Raw genomic sequence first — 12,566 nt, forward strand, 5'->3', positions numbered from 1 at the left:
AGGGGCCAAACAAACTGCGAACAGTATTTTTTATAACATTTTCAAACTCTTAATACGTCGCTGGGAATACCTAGTGCGGTTAACAGCCTATGTTCACCTAGCTGAAGCTGAAATTGTTAGGGGGATTGGCACAAAACCCTTTCCCCATATTTGGTCCCATTCCCTCTTGTGATACTCATTTTCTACCGCATTATTCTCAGACATTGCCTCATGCCATTCTATTTTGTAGTACATGCCTCAGTGATATTCTCTTAGTGCCTTGTGGAACTTATTGTGCTGTCTCTTCCCAACGTTCTATAAATTCCCAGTAACTCCCCTTCCCAACCTATGATATAGACTACCCATTGTTTCAACTGTAAAATAAGTTGCAATTATTAGAATCATGACAGATTTTTTTCACTTGGGAACTATTTTGTGCCAAGAGGCCTGTTCTGTATGCCAAATTTGGGGTGGTGCAAGTAATCGTGGAGAACACTATGGAGTTTGAAATTTTTTTTGTATGAACCCACAAAAGGCTTAGAAAGTTAAAAGGCAGTGGGAAGACTCATCATGCCAAATTTCATGTTGATTACTCACTTGGTTATAGATGTTGGCCAATATCCAACGCAGAATTAAGCTATGCTTAATTGATTTCAAGAGTGCAGCCATGTTGGATTAAGGCTATTCATTTCAGTTCATGTTGGGTTAAGTTTGGAGAGCACTCAAGTTATGAGGCTATGCATATTCAGTTGGATTTGCTGAAATCAGTGGGCATTAGTTCTATGTGAGCTTAAGACCAGCTGCCTTTATATATACAACACACCCACAATTATGTGTGTAGCCAGTATATGAATTATATGTACATGCAAAGTTGTGTTTTCCATTTATGGGAAGTTGGCATTATACTTCTTTAACTGGAAAGTCAAAAGGCATGCAAAAGAAGATATATATTCAACTGTTATAAATGACTGATTTTGTGCCTTATGTTTTTGGTTCAAATAGTGAGTGAAGACCCTTATTCTTCCACTTTTTTCTCTACTGTTGTTCCATCGTTTTTATTTTGTGGGCTCTTGTGCAACAAAAGTCTTCTGTACGATAAGAAATGCTTGGGTGGCTGTTTTTGTCTCTCCAGGTGTGTGTGTGTGTGTGTCTGTAGAAGGTGCTCAACATTGAGAAGGGTATTTCCCTTTCTGCTCAATACTTTTCAAAAACACATGACAACAAAGGTGAAGGAGGTACTGATGCAGGTAGGTGACTCCCTAATCTCCCCACAATGGAAGAGATACTACAGTAATAATATGAACAGCACTATGTAAGAACAGAGTTTAAAGAATATCTTATCAGAACCAGGGGGCGGGACTAAAGTTGAGGAGAATCAAGGTGTGGGGTGTGTGAATTTCATTAAAGGCCCCTCCATCTTTCCCTCCACAATCCAAGCCCTGTTGTACACAGCCACATTCTTTGGCATTTCTGCTCTTCGGTAGATTTGCAGCATGATCACAGCCTTGCTATTAGCATTAAAATATAATTACACCCCTTATTTTGATGGAAACTAATTGCCATTGCATAGATGCTAACAAATCTAATGCTCATTGTCATCAAGGATTTATGGGTGTATGAAAAGATGACTCCCTTTGATACTGAGGTGAATTAGATCTATGAGAATTCAATATCCAGGCAAAAATACACAGAAAACACGGCTTTATTGACTGCATTTGCCAACACATTGAAGAATGCAAAGTTTTTTTTTTCCATAAGCAAATGGGCCATGGTCCCAATGTGTATTAAAGCATACACTAAATCGAAACATGATGAAAATTATGGCAGACAGACCTATTCCAAGGCAACACAAACAGCATGCATAATACAGCTTTCACACAGAACAACTTTGATACATTATATTGCTTTAAGGATTAACTAACATGGAAAATGTACAAAAAGGAGAAATAGGTTTTTGCATTAATGAAAAATACATTTTTTCTCTACAAAGGAATTTCTAATACAAGAAAATAAATATTGCAACATAAGCCAAAAATAATTTAAAATTGCTCTTTTCAATATATTTTTCAATATTTCTCTTTTATATTAACAAATGGCACATCACTTTCTTTGAAACAAAGAAAACAGAAGGGCTTTGCCTCCTGTGACATTCATATTGTTTCCTGTAATTGATATGGAGTGGGTCTGTTTTGTGTCTGTGTGGAATGGAGCAAAGTATTACAAGTGTTTCCTTAAAGAACAACCAAATTAACACACCTGCTGAGTAACAGGAAATCGAGTCTTTCTGTGTGACAGGTTGCAAAATTTTAATTTTTGAGGATTTCAGGAAAAAAGATAACAGGTAGAACTGGATCTTTCCCTCTTTTCCTTATGAAGAAATGGCTAATTCTCCAATTGTGCTTTGAGGGAAAGCATTGCTAGATGTTCGTTTTTCCAATTATACGTAATGATAAAAGCAAGATGCAAAATATTTGACATACCAAGCTATTCCAGAAAACCTAGGTGGAAAAACTAACAGTGCCATTCAAAGCAGTGTTATATGCTTCTAAGCCCACTGCCTTCAACGGACTTTAGGAGGGTATAACTCTGCTTAGGAGGGCACTGCAAGTGTGAGAAATTCTGGTGTTTCTTGGAAATTCCATTCAACACTGAAGTTTTAAAAGACAAGGTTCATTCTTGTTGACAAACCAAAAAGGAGTATTATTGTAATGTTTAGAATAAATAAGCATGATGCTGCTTTTCCAAAAGAAATGGGATTCCCCTTTTACAGTGCAAATGCCAATGCTTGAAGTTCACACATCCCCTTAAAAGACATTTGTTTAATAAAATAGACCATTTATACTTTTTCTCTTTCTGTTCATCTCAAAATACATTTACAGTGCATCAAAAATATTTACCATGTACATTTTCTCCTTTTTTGTTGGTTCTGCAGGGAAAATAGGTGCTAAACAGCAAAGGAAGAATGCAGTGTTTCTTTAAAGGATTGGACTGATATGCAGGTGGCTACTGGCTGAGCAAGAAGGACCCTGTGGGGTCATAGTGGACCTACTGGAGACAATACAGAAAAATCAGTGTTGGAACTGATTTAGGGCAGAGTCAGAGGTGGATCTTCACTGTCAGAAAACATTCCCTTTCATGGGCTCCTGTATAGCTCCAGAGACTATAACTGGTCCCAAGGCACTCATAGGCCTTTTATCATATCTGCAGAACTCTTTTGCCAATTTTATACAGAAGAATCTAAAGCAACAGATAAATTTGGCAAAAATACCCTTTAAAAAATCAAAGCCACAAGGTAAAAACCAGTTGCATCCTTCTGAATAGTCATCTACAAGGAATGCAGTAAATATATTTTATAACACAGTCAATTAAACATTCTAGGTAGGAACAATGTTGGATTCTTCTCTCCTAGTCATTGTAGTGAACCTTTCTGTCTAGTTCAATCCCGTTTTCTCATTCTCCACGCAATAAAGCCTCCTTTTACATTCTGAGGTTGCAAAATCATGATGGTCCAAGTGAGCGAGGCCTGCCCCATTCTTGTCAAATTTGGGGAGTGTTTTCGGCGTGCAATTCCACGGTTTACACAGACTTTCCGTAAGACTTTCTGTAGAGTGCCCACTGGGTGTCCTGAAGCTGTGAGATCAGCGTGAAATACTTCTTTTATGTATTTGTTTTTGGTTCACAATTACTTCTTATTCACAATAATGATGGAGTATCTCACAGTGCTATGTATGACCCAGTTTTTTTTTAAAAAAGGTGTTGCTTTAGTTTGGTTGTTCTTTAAAGTTTGTCCCTTTTGCTGTCCTGTACTGGCTAAGCAAGCAAGTAATGCAGTAGCTCATGAACGAAGCTGTGTACAGTGAGATTTCTTGATTTTTTCCTTTTTTATTTTTAGCTATAGTTGAACTGAAGCACACGGAAGCAAGATTCATTAAAAGGCAGCATATTGATTATTTGTATGACATAACTAGGATATTGTAGCTAAAGCCTAGCAAGCTTGATAAGATAAAACTAAGTCCTATTTACTGTATTTAACATTATCAGAACATACCAAGCCTTGATGAAGGAGCAGAATTTGCATGCTAACCCATATAGGTTAGTCTAAATTTGAACTGTTCCATCTTAAGTCAGATTGCTTTTGAAATAAGCGTTTTGCAAATGAAAGTTCTCCGATCAGTAAAACACTGACAGGAGTTTGGCTCCTGATTTTGGTTTCTTTTCAGAATAAAGATTCTCCATTGTTTAATTGGAGCGATGGTAAGGGCTTTGGAAGGCTTGTAAAATGACTGACTCAAAAGAAAAAAACACACACCAAGGACAGCCAATTTCTGGCATCAGAGAACAAAAACCCAACATTGCTCAGACTGGAATGAGCAAAGAGCATCAGAAATCAAAATGCTGGGATGTGGTCCAAATGAGAAAAGCATCATCTTCAGCAAGCTTGCAACCTAACGCCTCAGCTAGGTCATGAACGTGTTTTTAGTCCTTTTGTAGCTTAACAGCTTCCATCCATTTTCTTCTCCGAATGACAAGTTTCCGGTTTCTGGCTGTGCTATTTTATTGTCAAAATATTCTTTGGCATCCATAAAAGCAATTTCACTGATTCATCTGAACAACTGCAAGGTCTTCGTCTCCCCTGGTTTGAAAACGATGGGTCAACAAGCAGAAGTGTCCCAGTAAAGTAATTTTTTTTAGAAGTTACACACCACCAACAAAAAGTTTTTGTGAACTTCACTTTTTCTTTTTTTCTTTTTTTTTGTTTGTTCCCTGAGCTCACACTGGGGTCACTCCCGTAAAGCAGATAGCAAATCTTAACTGTGACCTTTGAAGCCAAAACTGAAATAATGGTGTAGTCAAGTGCAAACATGGACATTTTCATGACTCATCGGTAACATGGGCTTTTGAACGACACTTAAGGCTTCTTAGAAACAATGTATGCACAATGATATTGTTATATTTAGAATGTTAATGTCTGTGAATCACCCTCCTTTGATGATGGCTTGCTACTAGGAGTTCTGTTTTGAAAAGGAAGGATGGGAAGGGGAGAAAGTCCATCCATTGAGTTACAGTGTTTAGACAAAAAGAAAGACAATGGCAAAGATAAAGAGGTTCCAATTGCCTCCAAATTATGTTGTATCCAGACTCTGCAGCCAAATGTCCACTTCTGTAAAGAGGAAGTTTACACTTTCAGCTCCCTGCACAGGCAAGTGACAATTTGACTATTTTGCTGAAAAGTGTGGCCTTGAGTTCTTTTTGCGAGGTTGGGAATAAAAGCCATTTGATTTAAAACAAAGACAAAACATATTTGAATATTTCTCCCCCTTCTCTGATTAATGAAATAGTGTCTTACCCTTCTGATCTCTATTTTGGCCCAAGTGTTTTGGTAAAAGGTTACTGCCATCAACCTGAGTAAATTATGGAAATTTCTTCAGACAACCAAAGGTTAGGTTATACCAATAAATAATACCAAACGTTACTCAGGAAGGACACTGATAAAAGAGCAGAGCAGCTTTAACACAGATATGTATTTCTTCTCTATCTACTGAGAGGCTTGGGTGAGTGTTTATAGTACTGCCCAGCGGACTGCCGGACTGGTCTAAGTCTTGGTTCTTGGACCCTTGGACGGACTCTGATCAAACTGGAGAGGTGAGAAAAAAATCAAGGATTTAATAGACCATAAATACAATGTTGTATTCCTCCACCCATTAAGTGCTTTCTTCAAATAAGCTTGTTGTGCTTTTTAAAAAAATAATCGCTTATTTTACTTCATAGTTGTACGCGCGCAGACATGCACGCTGACAAATCCTGCACACGCGCGCATACACACAGACACACACACAAACATATATATTTACTTTTCTATTCAGTTCTGTGTATATAGTTGGCTACCGTGGTAGTCCTCCCATTCTAATAACCTGCCAAACAGAGGCAAAATACCAGGCAGACCATGAAATCTACTTGCTTGGTTTAAATAATGCCCATTAAACTATCATCCCTGTATGAACAACAGATACTGGCAATCTCAGACCTCCTCGTTAAAATTCTAGGATGTCCTGTTTACTACCAGCAAGCACAAGTTCCTAATAATGCACATGCTTGCGTTTCATTTAACCAGGATATGCAGGTCTTGACTAAGAAAGGCTAGCTACTTGTTACAGTATATAGTCTAAGTCAGTGAAGCTTTTAGCTGTTTTCTCAGGCATATAGAGAAGAGGAAAAACAACAGTGCTAATTTCAAAACCTTTATATACAAATTAAAACAAATAAAACTAAAATCCTCTGTTATGACACCAGGAAGAAATGGGACATGGCAGTTATAACTGGATTTAGGCCTCAATGAGCTGTCACAATTGGTCTATCTGGTGTATTAGGATGCCAAAATACTCATTCTGAAATGATCCTCGTTTCCTGAATCTAACTGGCTACAATGCCCTCTGCCGCTACTGGATTCTGTGTCGGAGTCGCTCATTTCTGCATCTGAAAAGTAGCCGTCAGTCTCATTGTCGAAAGGGTGTAAGATAACCTTTGATCTTTCACTTCCTGGAGGTCCATTAAGCATGTCAGTCTTCTCATTCTGTGATCTCCGAGTCCCTCTGCCCTCTTTTGGTAATTTGAACTTCACTACTGTTTTCGGACTACCTAATGAGTCAGGCACTTTAACCAGGGAGTTAGGATCAGACGGTTCTTCATCATTGCTTAGGTTACTTATCAGACCTTGGGAAGCTTGAGAATCATTTGCTTTTGGAAGAGGAGGCGCAGGATGAGAACCCTTCTTAGATGTCTTTTTTGCTTCACACATCCCTTTGCGCTCTGGCTGCAGTCTGTCCATACTTTTCTCTGCCTTGTTGTTTCTTAAATTGTGGGTTAAAGATTTTGTGGTGTAGTCTGACAAATAATTCACATTATTCGTCCACTGATTTGAATCCTCCTCTTGTTGACTTCTGCAGATGTTATTCAAGCCGTTTCTTGCAGGTTTTTTCTTAGTGTGTGCGCGCAGCTTGCTTTTAGCTTTCTTCGCTGTGTCACTCTGCTTCAATGGGGACTTCAAGGAATGATCCATCATAAAACTTAACAAGGTTTCTTCATCTTGTAAAAGCTCCTCAGAGAGGCCAGGGGTGGTATTTTCGTGATGGCCATTGTTCAAGGACCACTCGCTCATTGCCATGTTCTCTGTAGTAATCTGTACAGACTGAGCCAGCCAGCTGTTGAAGAAGGTCCCATCAATGGGAAAGGAAGGTGGCAAACCTATAAAAATAATGGGGAGACGAAGTACAAACACTTTAGAAGCCAGACTCGTTCATTACGGTTTTGCTGTAGATTTAGACACAGTTTTAAAGGACAGTTTAGCATCTGGGGTGATCATCAGGCAGACAAGGAAGTTTGGAAAGACTAATGTAACATGTGATTACAGATGAGAGAAATAATGAACACATTTCAGTTAAGCAAGGCAAAAGACTCAATGTGAACTGCATTGTCCACTATCGGCTTCAAATGTTTTTACAGTGGCTGAATATGGAATTCTAACATGGTAACAGGAAGATCTGTGATTGGGAGTGCGACGAAGATCATCATGATAAAAAGAAAAACCCCTCACTTCAATTTGTCACTAGTTCACAAGTATGCCAGTAATTCTTTATCCTCACCACACCGATCAATTTGTTACAGTGAACTTCAGGACAGTGTCCGTCAGGATTGAATTCATTAAAACCAACAACACGGTGAAGGTGTAATACTAAGGATTTCAGTGGTAAATTGTGAAGAGCTGTGCTGGTCTCTGACTGTTTTTAATAAAGACTGATTGAACATGGTTAAGGCCAAACTAGACATTCGGGTTAAGAGTTGGGTCTGAGTGTGACTGTGAGGAATGGCTTTAAAAAAATAAAGGAGAGCCTGAATGGGCTTGGATCGCCATCACAGGGGGAGCAAGGGCTCCTGCCTCCCCACTGAAGCCATTTTCCCATGGCAAAACTCTTTCAAAACCCAAATGTCTTGTTTGCCTTTAGCAGCAGATGTTTATACCATGATTTTAATGGCTTGTTTTTATGCTGTGGTTCTATGATTTTATTGTACTGTTTTATTTGTAAGCCACCTCGAGCTGGTCTTTGAAGAAGCAGCATATTAAAACAAATAGCAGATGGTAACTACAAAAATGTTTAAGGCTTCCATAACACTGGCTGGCTGACTAAAACAGGCACTGCTAAAAGAGTCCTTTATTGGTAGGACGCAGACTGTCTTACCAAGCACTAGAAATTATTTACATAGCTATTACTGGTGACTAAATTCTTCTGTTTATTCACTCATAACTGAGGAACTTTCCAGATGTTTTTTCACACATTAAATTGCACAGCTGTTATTCTTTTGCTGTGGGGTACCGGGACCTCTATCCTCAGAGCAGTGCTCTGGTTGTGGGGATTCATACTAGGAAACTGCTAGGGAAAAGGGATTCTTCCTCCAACTACAGCATTCATTGCCATTTCACTTGCCAAATGCACTGTTTTGTGTGGGTGCCTACTGGATAATGCCTGCAAAGTAAAGCAGTGGTTATGAGCAACACAATTCCCTCCAACTTGCTACAATAACTACATCATAGATAAATTCTTTGGAGGGTAAGCAATTTCCCACTGCACCATTCAAGTGCAGGAACATCCATCTAACCATTTTTTAAAAGTGACCAACATCAGTACCATATCCATTTATTTATTTATTTAAATAGAAATACCATACCTCGCTTAATCTAAAATGTAAGAAAACCTTTGTTTTTTAAATATTGGATGTGATCCATCCACCGAGGCGTGTACAAACGTTGTGGAAGAGGCGCTCCACAGAATCCAATGCCTAAAGAGTATACCACCAGAGGGGTATACACTCTTTAGGCATTGGATTCTGTGGAGCGCCTCTTCCACAACTTTTGTACACACCTCGGGGTGTACAGAGGGGTGCTGGCTGCATCTGGGAGCAGAGAGTGGGGGAGACAGGGTCACACAAAATTACAGAACTTCCCAAAACTCTATGGTAAAAACCACAGAGATTTGGGGAATGCTTAGAGTGCTGTGTGATGCTGTCCCCCCACCATCCCCATTTTGACTCTCCACTGGGCAAGGGCAGGGATCAAGGCAACAGTGAGCAACCTGACAAGACTATGTGTGGGGCTGGAAAATGAATCATGGCTGTGGTTTTTTTTAGCTTAATGAAATTTCAGTACAAACATACAATCACAAAACTGTAAGTTGTTATCACTTACACATCATCCAGAATCTTTAAAAGCTTATATTTAAAATAAATGCTTACAGAATGCCTATCATGTTGGCAAAGGTACAAAGGACTGGTGCAAGAATAGTGCAGAGGGGTAAAAATAGCTTTTAAAATAATAAAATAACTATTCTTACTGTAACCTTTTTAGCCATAAATTCTCTTAAGTTATATACCACAATCAACAGTAGGGGATCATTTGCAACTCTTTTAGCCACTCCATAGGTTTGGAAGGGGCAGTTTCGATTCCAGACTTACCCAGTTGTTGCAGCACCAACTCATTCCCAGATTTCCTTTTTTCTTTCTTCTCTGGACTGCTTTTCCTATCATCTCTTCCTTTTCTTTTTGGGTCACTTCTCCTTCCCTTTGTTCTCTTCCCAGTTTGCTCTGCAATTATTTTTGTTTAAAAAGGAAATATTGTTAATTACCCAATAAATTAGCAACATAATCCTAGGTAAAATCTGGAACATACAAGAGAAACAAAGAAGAAACACTGTGAATCCTAGATGAAGCCTGACAACGGCTGTTGGCAGAACACTTTCCTGGGGATAAGCCCCCATTAATAAAATGGGACTTATTTCTGACTATACCTGCTTGGGATTGCTTTCTTGATGCTATATGCATAGACCCTATGCATGTTTTGTAGTGATCAAGTGCCAGTGAACCCAGAAGAACATTCTCCTGGCTAACAGGAATCTGAAACTGCCAGTTTGGTTCACCGGAATATTCAGATAAACCAATTTAATACCTCGGAGTCACTGGAACTTGTGGATTAGGCAAATGAGTTTCATGAAGTTGGTGTCATATTGGCTAAAATGTCAGTTTTCTTAACAGGATCGTGAACTCTCTGCAACGTTAAGCTGTACCCTCAGGCCTCTTTTACTGGCAGCAGCCTTGAAAATTTCTAAGAAGCTTGGTTCAGTAGAGCTTTACAGCACGGCCCAATTCTGATGATCTATAGTACTTGCTTAACTAATCCCATTCAAAAAAACATTCTAGTGCAACATTAGCTTATGATTAAACATTTATCAGGTGCAGGTCTGAGGCATCAAGAACCATGGGAAGGGGCTTGTGGTATTCTCAAAGTTTCACAGATGAATGCAGTCAGATACAGAATAGGTCCAGATGGCTGCATCTGGTTTGATGCCTCTGGCAAACAATGAATGTAATGATCATAGTCTTTGGCTATAAATTCAGTTTGGGAAACACATTTACAAATATAACACTTCTGTCCCTTTAAAATACTGGGCCTTTTGTACTGACTTATAGTAAGGTTCATTTACTTTTTAATAGAAAAAAATGGGCTTTTATTTGAAAGGTGAGGACAGCATCAGAGTGGCAAGTTTTCTTGGGGGTGGGGTTTAGGCAATAACTGTTGAGAAAGCCTCACCCTTTCATCCCAGCCAATCTAACCTTAGACAAATAGAGCTGATTTTCTCCAGAGGATCTCAGTATATGGGGAGGCATGTAAAGTAGATATTCCCTTAGATAACACGGGGAGAGGCCACTTAGAACTTTAAAAGATTGAAAACGTGCACTTTGAAATGTTCCCTGAAACAAATCAGGGGCCATGCAGTTTTGTGCTGATATAGCATGCTCCCTTTGGTACAATTCCATGATAAACCAGTAACTGTAAGTTGAACTAACTGAAGTTTCTAGTAGTCAAAAAGGGCAAGAGTCCAGTAGCACCTTAAAGACTAACAAAAATATTTTCTGGTAGGGTATGAGCTTTCGTGAGCCACAGCTCACTTCTTCAGATACAGCTAGAATGTGAATCCATCGGTCTTTAAGTAGAGGAACAGTATGTAAATGTAAATAGCAGGCTTGATTGGATTAGGTGTGATATGCAAAAGAGTCTGTGATGGACAGACTCTTTTGCATATCACACCTAATCCAATCAAGCCTGCTATTTACATTTACATACTGTTCCTCTACTTAAAGACCGATGGATTCACATTCTAGCTGTATCTGAAGAAGTGAGCTGTGGCTCACGAAAGCTCATACCCTACCAGAAAATATTTTTGTTAGTCTTTAAGGTGCTACTGGACTCTTGCCCTTTTTGACTACTGCAAACAGACTAACACGGCTACCCACTGTGAAGTTTCTAGGTAAGTTTTCAAATGTCGCCCCATGAAGAGCACGCCGCAGGCGTTTCACCACAGACATGTATCAGTAGCCCGACTGTCCTCCTCTATGAATAGCTGTAACTTGCAAACCATCTTAAATCAGGTAAAAACCACTTTTTGCCAGCAATACCTCTGACCATGCATCTGACCATTCAGAGGGAATGTGACCTTCTCCAGTATAGCATCTGTCAACATTCTGTTGACTCACCACCAGTAACATTTCTCCTTCCTTTCTGTATTGAACTTAAGTTTATTATTTACCTTAATTCACTCAATTTCTTCCCTTAGACAGTTCAAAACTTCTAGTAGAAAAGAGCAAGAGTCAGCAAAATTTCTGATTGCCTTGTACTGGAAAAAAGCAAAGATGCCTTCTACTGGGAAGTGGTATTAGAAGGAGTGGAACCTTTTAATTTCAGATAAGGTCTCTTCACAACTCAAAGTAGCAAATAACTTATCTTATTCTACAAACTTTTTAAATAGATGGCTGCCTTTTCTAGAATATGTGGAGAGGGGGGCATCACGATGTAAATGGTGTCCACAAAATTATCGTATGATTTGGATTTATTAAATTCTGCTAAGTGGTATTTTTTCTGTTAAAAGCACTTTTGTATAATGTTGGAACAAAGTATAATATTGGAACATATTTTGGAACCAAGTGTTGAAACATATCTTGACTGTACAATGACGTTTTAACGTATTGCTGTTGTATTTTTATTTTTGTTGTTGTTGTCATCATAAACTAAACTCAAAATAAAGAGTTTTTAAAAAAGAAAAGAGCAAGAGTCCAGTAGCACCTTAAAGACTAATAAAATTTCTGGCAGGGTGTGAGCTTTTGTGAGCCACAGTTCACTTCTTCAAAACTTCTAGTGTCTCACTTAACCTTGTTGACAAGGAGAAACAAAGCTCAATTCCATCAGCGTACTGAGGCCCCCCTCTCAAACTGGAAGCCCCTCTCGGTCATTCAATGTAGATGTTGAACAGATGGGGGACAAGATAGAACCCTGTACAATTCCCATACGACATCTGACAGTGCACAGCAGCAATCCCCTAGTATTACCTTCTGGTACCTATTTAACAGGTAGATGTGGAAGCACCATCATGAAGTACTTCTAAACACAATCACACAAAACTCAGAAAAGCCTCTACATGCCTGCAAAACATCGAGCCAAACTAACAGCACTGAATTTCATGTAAAGGGAGCTGAACAGGGAAAGG

General features: G+C 39.0%; 1 protein-coding gene across 1 annotated transcript in view; it reads right to left on the minus strand.

Annotated features, from left to right (window-relative positions):
- Positions 1-6,161: 6,161 nt before the first annotated feature.
- JADE2 (jade family PHD finger 2) overlaps positions 6,162-12,566 on the minus strand; it is a 184,862-nt gene continuing 178,457 nt past the window's right edge. Inside the window, exons 11-12 of the mRNA XM_056857241.1 lie at positions 9,484-9,612; positions 6,162-7,221 (exon numbers count right to left, since the gene is read on the minus strand). Coding sequence (XP_056713219.1) covers positions 6,344-7,221; positions 9,484-9,612 — 1,007 coding nt within the window. The 3' untranslated portion in view covers positions 6,162-6,343. The remainder of the gene's footprint in view (positions 7,222-9,483; positions 9,613-12,566) is intronic.

The sequence above is a fragment of the Euleptes europaea genome, chromosome 1 (genome assembly GCF_029931775.1).
Source record: "Euleptes europaea isolate rEulEur1 chromosome 1, rEulEur1.hap1, whole genome shotgun sequence".
Taxonomy (NCBI): Eukaryota; Metazoa; Chordata; class Lepidosauria; order Squamata; family Sphaerodactylidae; genus Euleptes; species Euleptes europaea.